Source organism: Terrapene carolina, unplaced genomic scaffold (genome assembly GCF_002925995.2).
Source record: "Terrapene carolina triunguis isolate 2854851 unplaced genomic scaffold, T_m_triunguis-2.0 Scaffold198, whole genome shotgun sequence".
Lineage (NCBI taxonomy): Eukaryota > Metazoa > Chordata > Testudines > Emydidae > Terrapene > Terrapene triunguis.
In genome coordinates, this window is record NW_020664549.1 from 500,711 (window position 1) to 524,738 (window position 24,028).

Below are 24,028 nucleotides of genomic sequence, written 5' to 3' on the forward strand. Positions count from 1 at the left end.
TTCAGAGGTCACGAGAACCAAGAACCCAAACTGCAGCTGTGCATCTTCAGCACTTCCAGAAAAATCAGACCCTTGGGGCCTGATCAGGAGTGGCGCCAGGGTTTTTGGCGCCCTAGGCGGGGGTCCTTCCGTGCTCCCGGTCGTTGGCGGCAATTCGGTGGTGGGGGGTCCTTCCGCGCTCCCGGTCTTCGGGGCACTTCGGCGGCGGGTCCCAGAGCAAGTGCAGGACCCACCACAGAATTGCCGCCGAAGACCCGGAGCACGGAAGGACCCCCCCGCCGCCGAATTGCCGCCCAGGGCGGCGAAATATGCCCCCCCCCCCCCAAATCCTGGTGCTCTAGGCGACCGCCTAGGTCGCCTAAATGGAAGCGCTGGCCCTGGGCCTGATCCCAACCCTGTGAAGTCAAGAGGAGTCTTTCCATCGCTTCAGTGGGCTTTGGATCAGGCCCTATATGATTCCAATGAGTCCACAAAAAGAAAGAGAGAGAGAAATATCATTAAAGCTAAGGAGTTCCTGGCTCTCCCAGCTTAGTGTCTGACCACTAGGACACAGCTCCTTGAAGAGCTCTGAGCTAGTGTTTGATCAGACCTCTAGAAAGGCAGGGATACAGTACAGCCCCATATTCAGTCCTTTCTGATTGTAAAACAAGGAAACTCTGTTCCCACTGCATTAGATTCTACCGAGCAGTCACCATCTTTGCAACATATTGCTCCTCATTCCCCTCTAACTAGATACCACCATCCTCGAGAGGGGTCTGATCCTGTGTGACCCTTATGCACATGAGTAGTAAGCCCAGAGACTACAATGGGAAAACCTATGAGAGTAATGATTACAGAACCAGGCCCTAAAAGCACTGCCACCCAAACAGGATCTCAGATATGGGACGCTGTAGCCAATACTGTTCAGCTCAGGCCCGTACTGCCTGGCACAGTTGAGGTTCTAGTCTGACGCTGGTAAAAAGGTGCCTGAGAAAAGGGAGAGGGGGGGAAGAGAAAGGGGGGCGGTAAATTTTTCAAAAGCAACTGTGTGATTTAGGAGCCTAAGTCCCATTTTCAGAAATGACTTGTGCACTCAGCAGCCCAAATCCCATTACTTTCACTGACATCCTATCTCACTTCTGAAAATGGCATTTAAGTGCCTTTGAAAATTTTACCGGTGGACAAAAAAGTGGAACAAAAAAAATTTGGTGGTACTTTTTAAAATAAAAATGTTGTTTTCATTCCAGAGGCTTCCAAATCGACCCTTGTTTGTCATCTCAACGTCATTTACCAAAAGCCTAGTTTTCGCTAAACAAGAAATTCCTAACACAATTGTGTTGGTTTTGTTCAAACTTTTAATTAAAAGTGTCTCAAAACTTTTAACAACCATCCCTCCCATCGAAAATTTGAAAGAGTTGACAATTTGACAAAATTATTTTAGAAAAACACCTTTTTTTTTTGTTTGTTTAAAATTTATTGATCTGCTCTAGTGAAAAGGCTGGGAGCAATCAACATAAAGCTACATTATATCATTGTTCTCAGAACAGGATTCATTATATTATTTATATATATACATACACACACCCATCCATCCATTTCACAACAAACAGTTGTAATTTGTGCCACTATATTCAAAAACTATGAGCATTTTTGATGAGCCGCTCCTACCAACAGCTCCATCAGAAAAAAAAAAAATCCTTCTGGATGAAAACTTGCTAGATCAAGAGTTTTCTGGCTTTTGTTGAACTTTTTTGGGGGTGTCTGTGTGTGGCAGGGGAGTAGGGGTAAAGTATTGTCTGATGAATTTGTAGGTGGGAAAATCTGAATTTCACCCAGCCTATAGCGAAAGAAAAAGAGTTGACTTTAAAGCCTCTGTATCAGAATATCCAATATTGTTATCCCCTTTCTGCTGCAACTAATGACAAATATTAATGAGCACTTGGTATCAGATAAGGATTTCCTTTTGAATAAATTCATCTAAAGATTAACAACAGCCAGGCTAAAAATTGCACTGTTGATTATCTCCCTTCCTCCCTACAAATTATCAGAGCCCTCAGATCTCCAACCTAACATTTTTTGGTTTCCAAATGGGGCTGGAGACTGACTGGAGTAGAACATCTATCCTGGTCACGCTGAATGACAGTAGCCACCTTTGACAAAGGCACCAGCTGCTAGGAACACAGAGATTACCTTTTGCCAAAAGATAAACTTGAGAGGCTCAGAGCCTATGAATTATTAGTAGATGTCACCCACCCTGGTACAGGAGCCAGCTTTGCAGAAATAAATGACTGAACATCATGCAGTGAAGAGCTCTACCTCATCTTTCAGGTTTCCCCTCCTCTCAGTCGGATGATTATGGACATTAGAACCCTGGTATTGGAATCTATACCTGGTGTCTTGAAATCCATGCTTGGCAAAGCCTCTGGCATTGTTTGCTTAGAGGGTACACGGGAGGAAATGTTGTTTGGAGCAAAGGAATAGCAATCAGAACTTGTGGGTTTTATTCCCAGCTCTGCCACAGATTTGTTGTATCACCTTGGGACAGTTAATTAACCTCTGTACCTAAGTTTCCAACAATAAAATGGGGATACTTCCCCACCTCCCAGGGTGGTGTTAGGCTTAATTTATTCCCGAAGTGCTGAGCTCCTCTATATAAAATGGAATCTTATAAATACACACATACACGAAGTATATTTAAACAATTACTATGAGGCCTAATACTGCCATCCTGGCTTGCATTCAGTAGTATTTTACCATGTGAGTATAGTATTCCCATAGAAATGAAGCGGATCATTTAGGAGCTGATCCAAAGATCACTGAAGTCACTGGGAGTCTTTCCACTGACTTCAATGAAGTTTAGATCAGGCCCTTGGTAACGTACAAGGCAAAATTAGTAACAGTAGCAGAATTAAAATATGACTGGATTATTTACAACTGAGTAATGATTACAAGGAAGCTTTAAATGAAAGCATTTTCCAACTCTATAAGGCTGTTAAGATTTATCTAGAAAGAGAAACAATCTTCACATTCACATGCCTGGAGCTTTGTTTTGCTTGCAAACAGGGTACATTCAGCAATCCATATTCATCTGATAAATTCAATCCTTTTTTAGGAAAAGTAAAAGAGATTAACAGAGTCCCCAGAAAAACCCAGGGGGGAGTGTGGGAGGGAGTTAACGCTAATAAACTTGTTCATCCTCTGACAAAGGTTGTGGATTCAGCAATGCAGTGGAAATCTGTTGTCAAGGCTGCATCTATTGTTCATCTGGTCCTTGGGCTTTATATTCTTGGCGGTAAGAATAGCACACAAGCCTGTATAACATACAAAGCTAATTCACTCAGGTGGCCAGGAAAAGCTGAGGCCCACCGCTCTGTACATTCTACAGGATACTGCAATCCCTTTTTTTTTTTTGGACAGTTTCTCCTTTCATGTTGCTGCCCCTACCGACCAGCTTTTTAACTATGCCATTAGAAGCTGCATTTTTCTTAGGGGGCTAAAACTTCCTTAGCACTTGATCCCACGAGTTGCTAAGCATCTCCCAAGATCAGGCCCTTAGTGAAAAATAAGTCAAAAGAGTTGAGGACGTAGAAGCACAGTTGAGGGCAAGTTTTCCTTGCTCTATGATCAAATACCACCTAAGTCTCTAAATAAAGACGTCAGCTAATTGACTGCTCTTCTGATGGCCTGGTGGTTCATGAACACCAGGAACACTTATCTGTTTGCTCTGCTTCCATCTGCTACAATAGGTTCCACCAGATACTGTCTGTTCTAACAAAAGAGAAACAGAAGGGGAGTCTGGCAAAACATCCAGTATGCAAACAAGGCTCTTTTTGACCAACTGGAAATAGGTTGTCTCAGCCCCAATGCCACTATTAGCCTGCGGTTTTATCCTTCAATCCGAATCCTCTGCCATTTCGGGGTTTAAAGACACAGCCCTAGTGTCACCTGAAAGTCAATGATCTATTCAAATCATTAAATGCTAGAGATCGCTTCATGGAAAATATTGTTTAAGCAAAAGGCAGTGTGAGCTGGAGGAATGAGCCAAGCATTGAAAGTCCAGAGTTGTATTCCGAGGCCCAGACATGGACTCACTGCATGGCCATGAACAAGTCACTTCCTTCTCTGTAAAATGGGGATACTAATGCTTACCCTACCTGACAAAGATGCTCTGAGAATTAATCAATTGATTAATGTCTGCATATCGCTTCCAACATACCAAGTGGTGGTAGACTAAATGTGCTAATAGAATGGAGGAAGGGGATAGCTCAGTGGTTTGAGCATTGGCCTGCTAAACTCAGGGTTGTGAGTTCAATCCTTGAGGGGGCCACTTAGGGATCTGGGGCAAAATCAGTACTTGGTCCTGCTAGTGAAGGCAGGGGGCTGGACTCGATGACCTTTCAAGGTCCCTTCCAGTTCTAGGAGATAGGATATCTCCATTAATTTATTTTTTATATTTATTTATTTAACTACTTCCAAAGTATTTTAGCAACAATTTTTGTTAGAATAATAAATAAAATAAACAACAACAACAACAATAATAATAATAAAAAAACAATCTAGGAAATGTTCCAGACATCAAAGGACCATAGAGCCTATTTGGTAGCATGCCTGCCACACAGCAGGGATAAGGGGACAGGATGCTTGGGTCCAGAATAAAAAGGAGAAACACAAAGGAGCAGAGCACATGATTCAGTCCAGTGACTGAGATCACAGTTTCCTTGCATGACAAGAGCTGGAAAGAAAAATGGACAGGTTGGTCCCTTTTAATCCACAGCATTAACAAAAGGCAACTGCATCCCAGAAGGGTTTCCAGGTGCTCTAAGAATCAATGCTGGGACACAAGAGAATAATAGTTGTTAGATACTTTCAGCACAGGTAACAGGCCAACAGCGTCTCAGCAGCTGACTTTGGAATCCTAGTCCTTTATTTGTCCATGGGACAGGTACAACATGGGCAATAGCAGTACAAATGTCCTTCATAGGCCCTCTGCCAGTGTACCTCCACCTCTTATAAGGGCAGGAGTAACTTGGCCTCTTAAGGTCTTATTCTTCCACTCATCACCATATTATCGGAGATCTCTTTACCGAGACTGCCAATGAAGCTAGCAATTTGAGTCGGTTTCCAAGAAGTGGACAACTTTCCACTGGAAGTGGCGCAAGACCCACCAAACTCATTTCACATCGATCTAATGCCTATTCCGTGGCCTCTCTTAGGTAAGTATATGGCCCTGCTCATTACCGCAATATCTGAGCACCTTACAGTCTTGTTAATATTTTTATCCTCACAACACTCATGTAAGGTACTAGCCTCCCCATTTGACAAAGATCATGCAGGAAGTCTGTGGCAGAGCAGGGAATTAAACCCAGGTCACCCAGGTCCTAGGCGAGGGCCCTAATCACTGGACCCTCCCTGTCCAGTGAGTTAGTCAGTTTTGATGTGGGTTGGCTTCAAACTGTTGACTTAAGAGGTGAAAGGTTCTACATCCCATTTCCAATAACCAGAACCCCACACCAACAAATTAATATATTGTCTTTTACCAGTTTCAAAACAATTTAGGAACCCAGCTAGAAACCTCATAAAAATGGGACTAACGGTAATACTGAGACCCCATCAAGACTCTTCGCTATAATTAAAGAGTCTTCCAGGCAGCACAAAATGTGACGTTGTTATTTTCAAGTATTCAAATGGAAATAAAAGAAAACTTGCTGTGACTGACAGCCCAGAACTCAGTTCCAGGCCAGGAACTTCTCTGTACAGCATCATAAATAACTTAAATAGTTCAGCAGTCTCTCTGCTAGGAACATATAATCAGCAAAGAAAGAAAAAGAAAACCCTCAGCTAATGGAAATTAAAGTGAACACTCCGAGGCCTACTGTTTTATTTATTTATTTCTCCTTACTGCTCTTGGCCTTTTACAGCTTGCGTATTAGAACCACAGCCAACAAGCCTTTCTGACATGGCAACAGTTTCCCAAAAGGACAGTGGCAGAAACCCCAATGCCTGGACAATTAAAACCAGACTAGACAAAGCATGAGCAAGTAAACTGGACAGTGTTGTGGTTAAATCACTGGACAGGGATTCGGGAGATTTAAGCTTAATTCCTGGCTTTGCCACAAACACCTTGCGCAAGTCACTTGGATCTCTCTCTACTTCAGTGGCCATCTGTGAAATGGGTATAATCTGTCCCTTCTCCCACCCTTTATCACAAAGCCCACACAGCAGCTTCTCTGCCATCACAAGTGTCCACGCAACCACCCAGGATGTTTGTACCAGGGAATTCTGGGGAAAGCTGGGCAACTACCCCACAAGGCCTCAGCAGAAGGCAGAGCACACGGAGGACGTGTGCCAAGGGCAGCAGGAGTGGGTTTGGGGCAATGCACTTGGGAGTGTCCTAGCGCACACAGCTGGAAGGAGAGACTAGTGAAACTGGATACACAAGCAGTGGGTCTGTCAACCCTGCAAAAAACCCCAGTGCACCCATTTCCTTGAACATCTGTAGGAGTGAATATGAGGTTAGTAACTATGGCAGCCATCATGGTTTTGCCCCTGTCTGAGGTATAAAATGGCACATGGGTGTCTTCCTGACCTCCATTGCCCAGCACCTTGCATCTTCATTTACACCAGTGCCAGGTGATCACAAGGTGGGTGCAACACACACCAGTAGTTACCGATGATACGGTGGGGTTACGGTGGGTATTAAAGATATCTGTGATGGTCTCAGCCTTGAGACTAGCGGCTTCACACCACAAAACTGCCCCCACAAGTGACACTAAACGTGCTTCCTGGCAGTTTTGGCAGAGAAGCCAAAGAACTGAATGAACACAGACAGCAAATCCCCTCTTCTTATTTGCACTTTGGTAGCACCTAGAGGCTATAGCAGAGATCAGGGCCCCATTATCCTAGATGCTAAACATACACTTAGGTATGTCTACACGGCAATTGGGTGGCAAGACTGTGACCCACGTCGGCATACCTGAGCTAGCTTGTTAAAAATAGCCGAGTAGCCACAGTGGCACCGGCTAGCTGCCCAAATACAAGCTTGCCTGGGGCCCTAGGTATGTACTCACATGGCTAGCCCATGCCACCATAGCTACACTGCTAGAATTAGTGAGCTAGCTTGATCAAAGCGATCCTGGGTGTGCCTACGCGTGCTGTCACGACTGTCCCTTAGTGAGACATAGTCCCTGTTCCAAAGAGTTTACAATATGAATAGGTAAGGCAGACGACGGGCAAGAGGGGAAACAGTGGTTCAAAGAGATGAAGCAACTTGCTCAAGGTCGCTGGCAGAGATAGGAATAGAACCTAGGCCACCCGAGTCCCAGATGAATGCCACTGGGCCACACTTGCCTCTCTGTTTGCCTCGAGACAGCCCCTCCAATTAAAGGCTGTGGCATATGAGTGGAGGCTGGCACTGTTGCTGAACATGCTTCCCCTGTTCTGTCCACAAAGAATCCAGTCTCCGGGGTTACTCATCCAGCCCTTTTCAAGAGAATGAGAGCCATTAACATTCAAAAATAGGACACCTACCTTACAAACATGCATAATCTGACTGGTACCAAACCTAATCATAAAAGTGATACCCACAGTTATGACATGTCCAGCACCAACGTGGTCACTGTCTAAAACAAATTTCAAAGGTCCCTGCCCCAATGAACTTACAGTCTCTAATATATATATATATAGAGAGAGATGCTTAAGGATAAACAGCTCTTGCCTACCAATGCTTTTTGGTTTAAATTGGACAAATTTATCTGGTCTTAAGAGAGGTCCCCTCCTCTAAGAGGTCAACAGGGCTAAGGTAACCATCATGTTCTTTGTTGCCAACCCCAGAGCAAACAGTTACGCAGTCAGCACCGCAGTATTACCTGGTAACATAGCAACATAGCTCTGCATATCTCCATGGCAAACAGTTGAAAGAATTATTTAATTTTTCTCTCTCCGATTGAGAAAGACATTACGTGGTGGAATTTTTTGAGCCACTGAAATCTAATCGCAAGGCTGCACTTCACAAAGGCTGGATCCCAGTTTCTCCATCCCTCTCCTCTTCCTTCATACCCCCAACGTGAAAAGATATTTAGTCTATCTTAGGTACTTATATGGCTGCCATTTCATGAGTATCTGAGCACCTCACAACACCCCTGTGAGGCAGGAAAGTGCTATTGTGATGGCCACCATTTTGGCCAACACACCTGGGACTGAACCGGAGACCTTGAGTGCTAAAAGCATGAGACGCTACAGCTTGAGCTCAAGAGCCCTGGCACTCTCGCAGGGGCTGTAACATACTTGGGCACAGAGGGGGACCCACTACCCCAGTGGATTACACTATCCCATTTTACAAATAGGGAATCGAGGCTAAGCGACTTGCCCCCCGGTCATACACGGAGTTTGTGACAGAACAGGGAGCTGAACCCAGGTCTCCCAATTAGCACCCTAACCACTGGACAATCCCTTCCTCTCTCTACCCAGCTAGGGTTTGACACAAACTAATTCACTAGGGAGACATACCCAGTGTGACTCATCCCCCACAGCAAAGTCACACATCCAAAATATCTGAGTCTTCCTTGGTGTTTGTTCAGACTTAGATATTCCACAACTGAACTCACATTTGCCAGCATCTGACCTACAGAGGGGGTGTGGGTGTGGGAAAGCCACACATGCGTTGGGCCACCACAACTCAAACCCAGCCATAAAAACTCTGTTCTCACTGCAGTCTCAGAAAGGCACCAAAGTCTGTCTGAATGGGCCATGGAGACAGGATTCCTCTCTTACCCCCTAGAGGAAGGTCCCTTCAAACTAGGTTGAGGCACATTGTTGGGATAGCAGTTGTCTCTGGCTCTCTGGATAAAGAGGAGTCCAGTCTCCAGGACTCTCAGTCAACCTTGTCTGTGCTGAACTCTTGACTCATGGGCAGCAATTTTCAGCCAAGTGGTCTTATTTCTGTGCACACTGAAGGACACCTTCCCAATACAGATGGCTTGAAAAGTGCTCAGAGAACATCATGCCTCACTAGGGCTCAAACAGTGGAATGATTCCAAAGCACAAACTAATTCAGGTCTCCATTGTTGTGCCATCTTCCCCCATGACTAACAGTGAGCACTCTAAGAACTAGTTTTAAAATAGCAGTTCTCAAACTGTGGGTCGCAACCCCAAAGTCGGTTGCAATCCCCTATTAATGGGGTCACCAGGGCTGGTGTTAGACTTGCTGGGGCCCGGGGCTGAAGCCAAAGCCTGAGGGCTTCAATCATGGGTGGTGGGGCTCAGGTTACTCGCCCCAAGGGCTTCAGCTCCCACTCTTGGGCTTCGGTCCCACTTCCTGGGGTCATGTAACAATTTTTGTTGTCAAAAGGGGGTCGCAATGCAATTAAGTTTGAGAACCCCTGAACTAATATATGCAGTGAAAACTGGACAAAAAGGGTCACTCGTTATAGCTTCCTCTCAAGAAACTGCAATAAATACACCACGTAGAATTCTGTTCCATCTTCATTACAGAAGATTAACTCCATTAAGCTATTGGGGCTGAGACCCTGAATGGTCTCTTTGACCAGGTCTTGCTGTGTTATGCATTTCCCCCTCCCCTTTGTGGGGAATCTTTCAAATTTGCCAGTCACGTCTCCATTTGATGTCCAAAAGAACAGAGAAAAACTAGACTCCCGGTATCTTCCAATCCACTACTTAAAATCCTACAGATGTGCTGTCATGCAGATGCACCTGAGTGCGAGCGCATGCAGTTTCCTAGCCTGACACACAAGGAGAGAAGGAACCCAGGGCTGGATTCTGCAGCTGCTCCACTTGTGGATCTATCTTGGGTGTCCACGGGACTTCCATGCGTAGCTGGATTATGGAATCAGGCCCTACGCTCATGCACCGTCTCCGCACATTAGAGAACCGAAGGAGGTCACGCTTCTATACAGCTGGCTTGCTGATATTAGTAAGCAGAAGAGACATGAATGCAGCTGCAGTTTGCTCTGGACCTCTGCCCCAAGTCAATGCACTTGCTCTTGAGAAAAGAGTTATTCAGGAACTGGCCCTGCTTACTTACATTCCAGTGCGCATCACTTTCACACACTGAGGCCAATGAGGAGACATTTGGACAGAGGCAGAGCTAAGTGCTACAGACCAGCGTCCAAATCAAGGAGGTGGTGAGGAAGCTCAGAGGCCCCTGAATTAAGGCCTTGAGGTCACAGGTCCTGATACAACCCCAAAGTGAAGTAGGTTGGGTGACAGCCCTGTGAATTCAACTTGATCGGCACATACAGGAGAGCTGAAGATTTTGAAGGGTCATATGGGTAGGGACATTATTTTGATTAATCAGAGCCTGAATACTATAGTCTTAATCTACCCCTGTATTTGAGCAGGGGGTCTCCATTCTGCCCATAGATCGATAATGGCAGAACAAGGTGGAAGAGACCTGCAAGAAAGCGACAGGGAATAAAAGGGAAATCAGTGGGTGGGACAGTTAGCCATAAGAAGCCTAAAGATCTTCCAAAGCGTTTACAGAAAGGCCAGATTGCTTGAAATGGATGTGTACAAAAGGGAAGAGAAAAGTGAGATTGATTTTAAGAAGCAAGTTACTTACTGCAGATACACAGAATTCTGGTCAAACAACAATGACGGGAGAACAACAGATATGCATCATAATGTGGAAATGCACATTTTAGATCCTAGATAGTAATTTGCCCTTTTCTCTTTATAAACACAATGTCCCCATGTCTGTTACTGCTGGATGCCAACAAGCAATTTGATTAAGCCCTTTAAGTACATCATATTGTTCTTTATACAGAAGCTCACGGAACCAGTCAGATGGTGAATTAGGATAGTACAGAGCAGCAGAGCTGCAGGGGAAAATGCTACAAGGAAGACCCAAATGTTTGCTTTGAACAATGATGTTTCCAAGGTTGTATCTCTTATGATGCTAGAAAAAAATTTAAGAATGATGAAGTTACTAAAGAGGCAAGATTTCCAGCCTAATCTAGATTTTTTTTTTTTAAATCACCTTTTCAAACCATGGGAATTAGCCACTCTAATGGCTGCATTTTTCTCTGTGTCTCACAATTTGTTTCACTTTCTGTAGGTCTATGTGGCCTTGCAACTCTCCTTAACTATTTCAGCTGTCTAGCACTTTGGTAGAAGGCAACCTTCTCTAATTTTACACTATGCCATAGTCATTTAGGCTGAGATTTTAAGGGAATTAAACATCCAATTCCCACTGAATTTCAGTGGTGGCTGGGCAAATAAATTCTCTTAACCTCCTCTGAAGAATCCCACCTCAGAGTTCTCTAAGCTTTAAAGGAGGATAATGAGAACCAGGGCTCCAAGGTCCTATGCCTCGCTTTACCTCTGACCTACCCAAGATATCAGAGCAACTCAAATTCCGTGTTTCAGTTGTAAAATAGGGATACCACTTATCTACCCATTGTGAAAAGTTACAAAAGGTTAGTAAAATGCTTTAAGATCCTAGAGCTTGTCTACATGGCAAGTTACTATGCAGCATGCCATGGTGTGAATCTACCGCGCTCTAGCTTGCCCTGGAGCTGGCAAACTCGCTGTGTGGACCCTCCTCCTGAACACTGAAAGTTCCATAGTGCGCTCTGACATCCTCGCCATGTAGACCAGCCCTTAGCATATGAAAGCGTGCTACACTCCTATGCAGGGGCATTCTTTAAATGGTTAACCATTTAAAGAGCTGGCTTGAACAGGCTGATTAAACCAGCTCGAACAAATCAGCTGGATGGGAACGAAACAGAACACGGAAAAGCATGTGCCAGAAAATGGCAGAGCTATTTGAGGTTTGACAAGATGGTTCTATCTGCAGTCCCATCAGTGCTGGGGGGCCAGTCCAGTTAGGAAGCCTGTGGTGCTCAGAAGAGGGTTGCATCTCTGATTTGGGCATCCTTCCTGAATATCTAGAGTGGGACAGGCTGGGCTGAAGTGTGCCCAGCAGATTAATTAAATCTTGGATTCAGAACATGTTGACTGCACACAACCATGGGCAGACGATGGGTTATGTGGCTGAAAACACAAAATTGTTACCATATAGAGGTGTTTTACAGACTGCGGTTGTGGAAACATTCCACATTTAACTTTTCAAAATGGTTCCAGAAGGAGGTACAAGTAGAAGGGGGAATTACCCTAATTTGATGCTATACCTGCCCAGTTCTGAGGGATTTCAGACAGCCAAATACATACATGCTTTGGCCCAGCATCACTCACACTACTTGTTATTAGAGCAATCAATCGCTGTAGCAGGCTTCGTTTCATAACCCTGGCATCTCATAATCAAAAGAAGAGCGTCTCTGGATCCTAAATGTGTTTGGTTCTGGAACACCAATAAAAAGTCTCTGCTTCATTCACAAACAATGACCAAGAGAGGGGCCTGGAGACTAACAAACAAAGCCACAGAGGTTCCAGTTTGACGGCGGAGACAGAATCTCATTGTTAAATTGCTTTTCTCAGACTATACAACACTTGGAGAGTGAATGAGAAGAGCAGATAAATGGATCAAATCCTAAAGTCTTAGGAAAACTCCCAGTGGCTTCAGTGGGTGTTTTGATTGAGTAAAGACAGATTGAGGGCCTCCAGAAGACCAGTAGCAAAAATAAGACTGTCAAGTTAAACCAACATCTCAAATATCTGCCTTGCCTGGCCTGGGAGGAGTGTGTACTGTACAGTAGTTCCCACCTGCTGGGGCGATACTGCTGCTGTCCCAGCATTCTGCACATCGATGCCTGTACTGGTGTCAAGGCTGAATAATGACTGCACCTGTTTCCCTCTGTAATCTCCAAGGATGCTTGGGCAAAGCATTCCACCCACACCAACCGGCCTGTGCCTATCAAACAGCTTGTGTGTCATCTGGATCCAGGATGAATTTAGTTTCAATGATTCACATTTACATCAGAGATGGGAGGAGACAAAAACTCATTAGGTTCATGCTACTACATAACTATCAGTGCAGGATTGTTCCTTACAGTCTGTTCTCTATTCCCTTTCTTCCGTCTCTTCCCCCCACACTCACATACACACTTCTGAGGCAATGGGAAGCTCCTCAAGTGATCAGATTCTTGCAAGTACCAACTACCCATTGGAAATCATTCATTTTTTGGCCATATTAGCCCTCTAAATTTATTCCTAGCTACTTTTTGCCACTATTCAGTGACTTGTTCCTTCAGAACTCCAGGAACCGGCTCCAGCCTTAGAGGGTCTAAGAATTCTCTGCAGTACATGTATAATTCCCATTAATCACACCTTCAAAACAAGAAAGCCAAAAGCAATAGCACACTTTGAATAGCCCCTACCACCCATATATGATCAAGAGCCTTAAACTATTTCTCCCCCAGGAAAAAAAAAAACAATCAGCTGCTTGATGACTTGCATCTACTGTACTATTGTAAAGCCAGAAAATATATATCATACAATATGGTTTGCTTGGACCGCTATGCTGTTTTAAACAAGAAACATTTCCTTCCCACAGTACAAGAAACCTGTAATACCAGATCACTTGACCTGAACTTCCTTTAACTTTCACCATGTTTGACTGTTAAGAAGAGAGCAATGGAGGGGAGAAACCAGTGCAGTTAATATCCATTAGAATGGAGCCCAGATATCACAGTGATGGGCACATATTAGGGCAGGATAAAGCAGTGATTGAAAGAGCAGGCTTATTTCAAAATTAGCATTTCAATATCCTGCCACAGAAGAAAGTATTAAATAGGAACTGAATGCACACAGGGATATATATATATTATATATATATAAATAAAATTATACAAAGATATTTAGGTCTTCTACACAAATGGATAATCCAATGACATTTTCTAAAAAAAAAAGTTTGTTAGTGGTCAGCTCCCGACAGATTACTAATGGGGGATGTCCCACGTTATAACCCAAGGGAGTATTTCTAAAAAGTTTCAGATGAGTAAGATGAGATCCTAAAAACTACCAGATAATAAATGGACTGTCGCACACACCAATTCACTCAACTGGACGAAGCAAAATAAACACTTTCAGATTAACTCAGAACTGCCCCGCCTTTTTTTTTTTTTTTGCGCACCACAGAGAAAGATGAGACCAAAAGCACCTGCTGAGGAGTATAACGTTGCAGTTTCAGACGTGCAAATATGGTAGCAACCTACAGTGGAATTTCACCACTGATCATTTAAAGTATTTTTTTCTTAAGTGAAAAAGAAGAACTGCTACAGTGACATGGTGCTTTCCTCCGTCAGGCTGACAGCACAGCCAAGATCAAACTTTTTGCAGCAGTGGAGGAAAATGGTGACCCAGCGCATGCTTCCTCCGTAACGTGAGCTGTGAACATTTTAGGGTTCTTTTTCCTGTGTAACACTTCTACTTCTGTGACAGCTTTTTCCTCTCTTCTACACCTTGTGCTGGTTGGCGATTACAGATTCTCAGAGGGTTGATTTTAAATGTGTATATTAATATAGGCAATGTCCTGTCGGTGTTACTAACAGATACTAGTTTTGAAGTCAGGATAAAATGGTATACACAATCAAACACTCTTTTTAAACATACACCAGGGATTAACTTTGTCCATTTAAGTAATTCCAATGAGGTCAATAGAATTAGACCAGAGATGAATTTAGCCCATTAACTTTAGAAAACCTGTTGTCACCGTAACATGCCTCTCAGAATCTAAATGATCTGCAATGTTCTATGTTGCATGTGACAGCACAGGCATTCTCAGCCTGAGGTTTCTGACGCCCCGGGGGGCAAAGGGTTTCAGCCAGATCCTGGATGACTGGGAAGGGGATCTTTTGGAGGGTGGGGGTGCATATCCTGCCATGGAAAAGGGAGTGGCAGAATAGACAAAGGTGAGAACCATTGCAACCGAGCAAAGACATTCCATCTACTTTACCAGATAGCGAGAGATGTAAGTAAATGCCCCCTTCATTCTGAGAGCAGACTGTGACCCTGACTATGACGGCAAGCTAATTTTGACAACCTGGCACCTGCAGATAGACATGCATGCGCACACAGACTTTTTTGTTTGCACCTTGCTAGGGAGAATGCTCCAGCCTACACCCAACATGGCCCCTTAGATAGTTTTAAAGCTATTACCTTGCCAGGGGCTTTGCTCTGTGCACTCTTGAAGAAGGTGGTCTTGGCTGTGAAAAAAAAATCCTCGAGCTCTTCATCCAGACTACTGTACCCGCTGCTCATGCTGCGCTGCCAAAGGTCATCTACCAACAGTGGATTTGAGACCCTCAGAACGTTTGGGGCTCACCAAGGAGCTGGAGGGGCAGGTAACCATCTGATTCCTGTTCACTGCAGCAGCAGTGGGATTTCCCAATCCAGTTCCTGTACATTCAGCAGCAGACACGATTTCACATCCTCGGCTTCGCTTGTCCTTATCTGCAACAGCTCCTTCTGCTTGTTATCCAGCATTTAACTCCATGATTTCTCTGTTAAAACAGCCTTGCTGGGTTACCCTTCCCTTTCCTCACCCAACCAACTCCCTTAGCAAGGGCTGCCGGAGAATACTGAGGGATCAGACCTGAGTGAGTTTCTTCTCTCTTCACTCAGCCTCACTCACCATCTGTGGTTTAATCTCCTGCCTGCAAGCACAGCGGAGCTGGCTGTAAGAACACATCACCTCCCTCCCCCCACCCCCTTTCCTGCCTACTCTTAGTTCACACAGAGAGGAGCCCAGCCACTTCCTCTTGCAAGCTTTCGCACCCAGTTTTTGCACTGGGCTCAAATTCTCAGCATCTCCAGGGTAGAACCTCAGTGGGTGTAAATCCACGTCGTCTGTGGAGCGGTGCTGATTTACACCACCAGCTGAGGATCTGGGCTTCCCTCTCAGGTGTCCTGCAATACCTTTCATAAAGGTGGGGATTGCGATCAGAGTAATCCTGCATTTAAAAGTATATTGCTATAGAAAGCCGGCTTACGGCGCTCTGCCAGGTAGATTTCCTTGTGTGGCTTAATTCATTTACAGCCTTCCTGGAATTAAAGCTGTAAGAACAAGCTGAGCTGAGTTTTAGCTTTGCTCAGCTGCTACATATTTTGCACCAAGAGAATCCAAAAAGAGAGGCAATGCAAGGGATCAGAAGCTCAGTACACTATTAAGCACAACGAGACCCCAGCCCTTAGTTGGGGCCTTTATGTGCTACCACAGATTGAACAACAGACACCACGGTGGTGGGTGCATGACAGACGGATTGCCTACTGACATTTTAATGCATGAATCAGTAGGTGCCTCTGCATTCTGCAGATAATTTTAGAACAGCCAGGATGACTGCAGCAAAGCGGACACAAAAATGAGGCAGTTTTGATTATAACCTTAGAACGCACCACTCAGCTTTCCAGGTTAGACCTTCCAGTTTGTCAATTGCTGTCATGTTACAGGCAACAGATTCCCAAATCTATTAAAATGATTCTTTAGCATTGATAAAGCCTTTAGCGTAGCAACAGCATCACTCCCCCTCTGCCCACCTTTCAATCCCCCTATCTTTCTGCAATTCACAGAACCACAGAAATTAGAAATGGAATAAACCTATGAACCTACTCTATCCCCCCACTCCTTCCTTCACCTGTCCACTGCAGGGTTGCTGGTTTCAGGGTCATGTCTTGTACTCTGAATTCTAGTTTTAAAACATCTCCTCTGCCTCTCTCAGAGGTGAAGAATCTGAATATTTAGATGGAGACTTGCAAAGGTAAGTTTTATATCCATAAACTTCCACCAGACTAAGGCTTGATCCCCTCAGGGGCTGATCATTGGAGTCAATGGGAGTTGAGCACTTTGTCGGATTGGGCCCTGAAGTATTCTGTAACATTGGGTAGCAGGTTACATTTTAACCCATCCGGAAAATAGAAAAGCATTAACTACAAGCTTTGTAGGGCTAGTGAAAAACCCAAAGTCAGTTTGAGATTAAGAAGCTTCTTAATAGTAAAATACTAATGGTCAATGTAGAACTCAGGTTTTTAGAAGAGGAAACTTTCCCCATGTATAACAATTGTTCAGGGCTTAATTTATAAAACAGGAGAGGGGTGGGTGGGCAGGTAGAGAAGACAAGTGTGTGGGGTGGGGGCGAAATCTCGTCCTTTTTTTGTATTGGCTCTCTAACTATAAATATTTAAATTCTTCCCAGCCTGGGAATTTATTTTTCTTCTCTTCCTCTATATAACTTCTGTGGTTTGCACTATTTCATGCTCAATAAGGCCCCAATCCAACTTCCACTGAAGTTTATTGCAGTTGGATTAGACCCTAACTAACACAGGTGAGCTGTAGGTGCATCTGACACCAATGTGCTCATTTTAGACTCAGGTAATTTTTTATTTCTCTCTCTCTCTCTCTCACACACTACACACACACACAGAATATCCATCCATCCCCTTTTCAGGATGTAATTCTGACTGCCCTGGTATTTTTAGAATTTAGCAACAAAAACAGGGAGCGGGAAATCAGGACTCCTAGTTTTTAATTCCAACTTCCCTGCTGATTTGCTGTGTGACTGTAAGCAAGCCACTTCATCTCTCAGCATCAGGAAAATGGCATAATACTGTCTGCTTCACTAGGCTATGAGGCTTCACTGTGGATTAAAGGGCTTGGAGATCCTCAGATGAGCGTAAGTGCAGCAATTATTCTAACATTAACATACATTCTGTTACAGCAAAGTGCAGAGAATTCGCTGTGTATTAAACTTCCTCCCCCTGTGATAATTTACAGATGGTGTTTTATGATCTTACATGATTTATATGGCACCTGTTGCCATGGCACCTGCGCAATTCACATTCAATTTCAAATCAACAAATATGAGTCACTCTCCAAGTGGGCAACTCTGAGATTACAGAGAACCAAAGAGCCAAGGGTAAGCAGGTTAGCTTTGCAATATACCTGAAGACCAGTGGACACTGGCAGGGACCACCAAAAGGAGCAAGTTCTACACGTTTGGATGACTCGTTGAGAATGCCCCAACACCTGGCCCAGGAAAGTTTGATTCTAGCAACTGACAGCAAAAGCATCCCACTGTGACAGGACGGAGCAGGCGCCATGTCTAAACGCACAAGCTGGGAATGCATTACAGATGACAGCCCTCCGTGTTCACATGAGCAGCAGCTCTGCGTAAGGAGGTCTCTGAGCTGCCAAACATGCATTATGGGCACGGAGGTGTTGTGCGGTTCCGACACACAGCAGCATTATAAATCGCTCGGGGCAGTAAAGACAACACATCGGATATGCAGCTCCACTCCTCTCTGCTCACGCAGAGTGCATGTCTATTAGGGGAGAATTCTGCTCAGCCAGCTTCTCTGCAAAAATTCCCTCCTCGAGGCATTTTCTTTAAGAGGCCAGGAATAAAAACACTTGGCGTTCCAAGGTTTGTTTATTTCTCTGATTCTAAGTTGCTGGGTAGAGCACAAATGAAGCAATGCGCTTTAGAACATTGTCCAATTAAGAGCTACATGCTACCCTCTGAGGGATGAAATGGACCCCTGTGCAGAGACCGCCATCACCACTTAAGCCCTGGCACCACTTAAGCTCTATTCTGAGGTCAGAAGTGGGGCTTAAATGGTGCATACACCTTGTTGTGGCCTCAACACAAGGGTGAATTACTCCCTCGATGGGGGAAATGATTGAGGCCACTGCAAATCATGTGAAGATAGGGGGCAAAGTTTGGGCCTCAGAGGGGAGAATAAAAACCCGAACTAGTTAACTATTCAGGTATTTACAACGCAACTTGTAACACTATAGCAGCTGTTTTCTCACCACATGGAATATTTCTGATTGGGGCTAGCTGCGTGAGCTACATTGACTTTATAGGGGTAGGTTTAAAAACAGGATCTTAAATTGTATGTACAAAGATACGCACAGAAATGGTCAGGTGCATAAATGAGCCTAAACACATGCCACTGCATGCACAAAGCGAGCAGCAACTCCGCTAGCAGCGCTTAGGTCAGCAATTTTTTGAAAATTCATCCATATACATTTGGTGGCAAGGATGGAATGCAAATCTAGAGCAGCAGCAGCTGCACAACCATTTCAGCTACAAAGACACGAACACTGGACCAGATCCTCAGCTGGGGTAAATGGCCGTAGCGCCACAGAAGTCAAGAACTAGGCAAATGTACACCATCCGACGAGGCTCATGGTTCTCTTTCCAGATGTCAGTCACCAACCTTTTGGAGATCAATCCCTCTCTGTAAACCGTGTCCTCCCAAATGCTTTCATTGCCGAGCTGTAATGTCTGCATCACAAAATAGCCCATTCCCCCCCCAAGTCTGGCATAACTATAAGCATCTACTCAGGAAATCCTTCCATACTTGAACTGCCATAGAGGGGAAAAAAGCAACTCCCAGCTATGGAGAGATCCAAAACCCAAGTCAAGGCTAATGAGATGCTGGTGAAGATATGGCGATTACGGTCTTCGCTGGAAGAAATCTGCATCGTCCACCAATAGTGAGCACTGAAAGACAGGTCAGTAAGAGAAGGGAAGCCTATCGCACATGCATTTAATATTAAATATCTGGATTACAGTAGCACCCTGAGGCTATTCAGGATCAGGACTCCCTTTTATTGGGAAGTCTGGGTCAGGGACACATCTTTCTTTATTTTACTAAGAACTTACAATCTAAGACCTCCATTTTGCAAACACTTACACACATACATGAGTAGTTCCATTGGGGGGAAAAAAAAATCAATGGAGTTTTCCCATTAACTTCATTGGGGCTTTCACCCAGGAATCTACTCATGGGCATAAAGGTTAACACATGCTTAAGTACTTTGCTGGCTCAGGGCCCAAAATATTAAGCATTGTTAACATGCAATATTAAGTATTAACTAGGTGTTAAGTAAGTGGCTATCCCTTTGATTTCACTAGCTCAGTTACATTTAATCACCACGTTTATTGCTTGCCAACTCTGAATCAGTTTTAAGATTCTTGAGTTTGTAACATGTGCTGCCAAAGGATTTTTTCACCCCACACATTAAATAGCTCACAGACAAGTTCCGTATCTCTCCCTGGTGCTCTGATACGGTTTCTTCATCATCTTTCCTCCTTCATGCTCTTCCACTTTCTCCCAGAAGCCAACACTACACGACCAACAGAAACACATGACTGGAAGCTGGTTCAGCTCTACAGGTCAAGATTAAGCAGCAAATATGAGCTTGCTGCTCAGATACATTTCTTATCCTTTCCCATCTTTTGTTGACAGTGGATTATTTTTTTAAACTTTGCTTTCCCCCATTAATTAGGTAATACACTGGAGATTCACAGGTACAGATGCATTCCTGAAAATGCAAGTAAGATGTATGTTTATTGCCAAGGTTTCCTCCTCCCCCAAAGCATCTGAAACAAACAACTAATCCATTTTCCTATTGTTTTGTTTCTGACACAACTTGGGGCATGGAAAGAACATGAGCTAACATACTGGCCAACAAGTCCTGACGGAATATGGTACGAACAACAGATTTGCTATCTTCAGCAGGTGATTGATATCAAAGAACATCTCCCTCCTTCTTGCTAGATTCTCCTCTCTCGAGGAGTCTATGGCTTCAGGTGCAGAATGGGTTAGATATTTTCAAGGGAACAGTTAAGAAAAAGAAAGGCACAGTTTTGCTGGAGCAAAGTTTTAATGAGCAGGTAAGAAGACATAAATCCTAATTGCAGAGTGATGGTTTGAGCCGGTTTTATAGATTTCCATTTGCTGAAGCTGTTGTGTGTGTGTGTGGGGGGGGGGGGGGGGGGGGGGCGGTTCTGCTTCCTTGTCACTGAAAGCTCCTCCCTTTGGGCTGGACTGAGGGAAGGCACCAAGGAAGTGTCAGAATGATGAATTGCTGTGATACGCAGACTCTGTGTTTATTATTAGAGCTATCAATAATGCACTGGCTGTTTTGTCACTCTGAAGATGAAACAAGCCTTTTAATACACATTCTCACTCAGTGGAAACCCTGATACGTTTGAAATAGACAGAGCATACTCTCTGCTATTAAAATCATTCAAGGTTTAGTGGCGAATCTGGTTAGATGCTTATTTTAATGCATAGCTTAAAAAGAAAAAGGAAGGAAGAAGAAAGCAAAAATACTTGCTCCCGGTAGGTCACGTCTGAATTTAGACCCAATGCAGTTTGCATGAAAAGTCTCACTTACTTGGTTTGAAACCAAGGTGCAGAGAAGTTAAATGACAAGAGCACAGAGTGAAGTTCACCCCTGCACAGAGGGCTCAACTGTGCTTAAACCTTGTGCTAGCTCTCTGCACAGGGGAGCAGCACACCCCAAGTGAGTCTGTGGCAGAGCCGGAATTAGAACCGACATCTCTTGACTCTCAGACCTGTGTCCCAGAAGCTCCTGTACTTCAGTGCTAGGGAGCCTGTCCATTTGGCTCCGCATCCATCGGTTTGCTTTAGCTGATTTTAAAATCGCTGAAAAAATTAATAGAGTTTATGATGGAAGATTTACAATTTTACATCCAGTTAATGGGGGGGGGGGAGGGAGGAACACAACCACCACCACCACCACAAGAAGCTTTCAAACATGATTTATTCTAATGTTCGCAAAATCAGCGGCGGCTCCAGGCACCAGCGCTCCAAGCGCGTGCCTGGGGCAGCAAGCCGCGGGGGGCGCCCTGCCGGTCCCTGTGAGGGCGGCAGTCAGGCAGCCTTCGGCGGCATGCCTGCGGGAGGTCTGCCGGTCCTGCGGATTAGGCGGCAATTCGGCGGCGGGTATGCCGAAGCCGCGGGACTGGCGGACCTCCCGCAGGCATGCCGCCGAAGGCAGCCTGCCTGCCGTGCTTGGGGCGGCAAAAAAAGCTAGAGCCGCCCCAGCGCAAAATATACCCAGCTCATAATTTTCAATGGATGCCTTCTCTGCTGTACAGTGACAATACAATTAAATATTTTCCTTCTGAATAATTAATACAGTAAATACTTCAGATAGCCCAAAACCAGGAACCTTCTACCCAGCAAAATCCAGATCAGCAGAAAAACTGGACGGCCAGCCAGTTCCTAATGTTTGCTCCTTGCACAGTAAGCACAAATATAATGTCCTTTTAATGTGCATGTTCCCCATTTCCAGTTTTGCATGAGTACATGCAAAGGAGCGGAGCAGGCGGGCCTGGTGCCTCGGTTGTCTAGAAGGAATGACAAATCACTTCTTCGCTACATTCAGTGGTTGAGAGTGGGAGTGGAGATGTCAGATTGCCCTGGCTGGATTTTTAAATCCCTGGCCATAGAGGATGAACTTGCTATTTGAGCTAATGGGCTTCTGGTTGCTGTAGATAGCTGGCAGAGCAGCAGCTGATAATTACGGGTTTATCAATCACCCCCTGCACACACAGACAGCTCCCACATACACAAATGAATCCACTAAGTAGAGGTCTTGAAAGAGCCCAATCTGTTCTACTGAGAGGAATATAAATTCATGTTTGGAATCATAGAAGTGTAGGACTGGAAGGGACCTCGGGAGGCCATCTAGGTCAGCCTCCTGCACTCAAGGCAGGACTATGTAATAACTAGACTATTCTTGACAGGTGTTTGTCTAACCTGTTTTAAAAACCTCCAATGATGGAGATTCCACCACCTCCCTAGGCAATTTATTCCAGTGCTTAACCATCCTGACAGGAAGTTTTTCCTAATGTCCAACCTTGCTGCAATTTAAGCCCATTGCTTCTTGTCCTATCCTCAGTTGTTAAAGAGAACAATTTTTCAACCTCCTCCTTGTAACAATTTTTTATGCATTTAAACTGTTATGTCCCCCCTCAGTCTTCTCTTCTCCAGACTAAAACAAGCCCAATTTTTTGAAGGGGTAAGGATATTGTAAAAAAAAATGACACAGCAGGTAGAGATGCCAATGAACCTATACCTCCAGTCAGTACAGGACTGTTAATCTACAGCAGGGGTAGGCAACCTATGGCATGCGTGCCAAAAGCGTCATGCAAGCTGATTTTCAGTGGCACTCATACTGCCCAGGTCCTGGCCACCGGTCCGGGGGCTCTGCATTTTAATTTAATTTTAAATGAAGCTTCTTAAACATTTTAAAAACCTTATTTACTTTACATACAACAATAGTTTAGTTATATATTATAGACTTATAGAAAGAGACCTTCTAAAAATGTTAAAATGTATTACTGGCACGCGTAGGGTGACCAGATTTCCCGATTTTATCATGACAGTCCCGATATTTGGGGCTTTTTCTTATATAGATGCCTATTAGCCCCCCCGAGTCCTGATTTTTCACACTTTCTGTCTGGTCACCTTAGGCATGTGAAACCTTAAATCAGAGTGAATAAATGAAGACTCGGCACACCACTTCTGAAAGGTTGCCGACCCCTGATCTACAGTATATCCCCCAAGGCTTTATCTAGTCCTGTTTTAAACATTGCAAGCAATAACAATTCTGGCACTTCCCTTGGGAAGCTATTCTCCAGTAGAATACTCTCCACCAACAAGAAGTTTTCCCTGATACTCCACCTTAACTTTAATCTACCTCTAAACAAACACACACACACCCTTTCCTCCAAGCAGAGGTTTGACCCCCAAAAGGGAGAAGTACCAGAGAGACTCCATGAAGTCCACTAGGGATTTTGCTATTGATTTTACACCGAAGGCACCCAGATACTACACGGATGGGCAGCAGCATAAAACTAAGAGATACATTTTCTTGTTCTTAAATTTCGTCCTGGTAATGGCAGTCATACCCACCCCAAACCACCCTAACAAATTACTGGCCCCCCTTGGAGATTGCACCCTATGGGATTACCTGCAGCTGCTCATCATGTTTGTCCTCTAAGTCATCATTTGGCCAAATGAAACATATTCAGATCTTTTAACCTTTCATCATAAATCACTTTCTCCGGCTGCTTCACTATTTCTATTGCTCTTCTCTGCTTCCCTCTCAATTCACACACTTGTACTCACAGTTGCTAGAACTAGGGGTGCTGCAGCTTGAAGTGGTTTCCATCATATAAAAGTTTTACAGTTTGGTTCAATGGCTTTCTGCACCCCCACTATACAAATTGTTCCAGCACCCCTGCTTGTACTGACCACTAAAAACAACAATCGCCAATCAACCTGTGTTTCTTGGAGAAACAATACGTGGACA

At 44.4% G+C, this 24,028-nt stretch overlaps 1 protein-coding gene across 2 annotated transcripts in view; it reads right to left on the reverse strand.

The window, feature by feature from the left end:
• Positions 1 to 24,028, reverse strand: part of LOC112118433 (ras association domain-containing protein 5) — an 84,199-nt gene that overhangs the window by 29,583 nt on the left and 30,588 nt on the right. Inside the window, exon 1 of one of the 2 annotated variants that reach the window (XM_024216739.2) lies at positions 15,052 to 15,418. The exons of the other annotated variant lie outside the window; for it this stretch is intronic. Within the exon in view, the coding sequence (XP_024072507.1) occupies positions 15,052 to 15,153 (102 nt within the window). The 5' untranslated portion in view covers positions 15,154 to 15,418. Of the gene's footprint in view, positions 1 to 15,051; positions 15,419 to 24,028 lie in introns of those variants that run through there. 2 annotated transcript variants of the gene reach the window in all.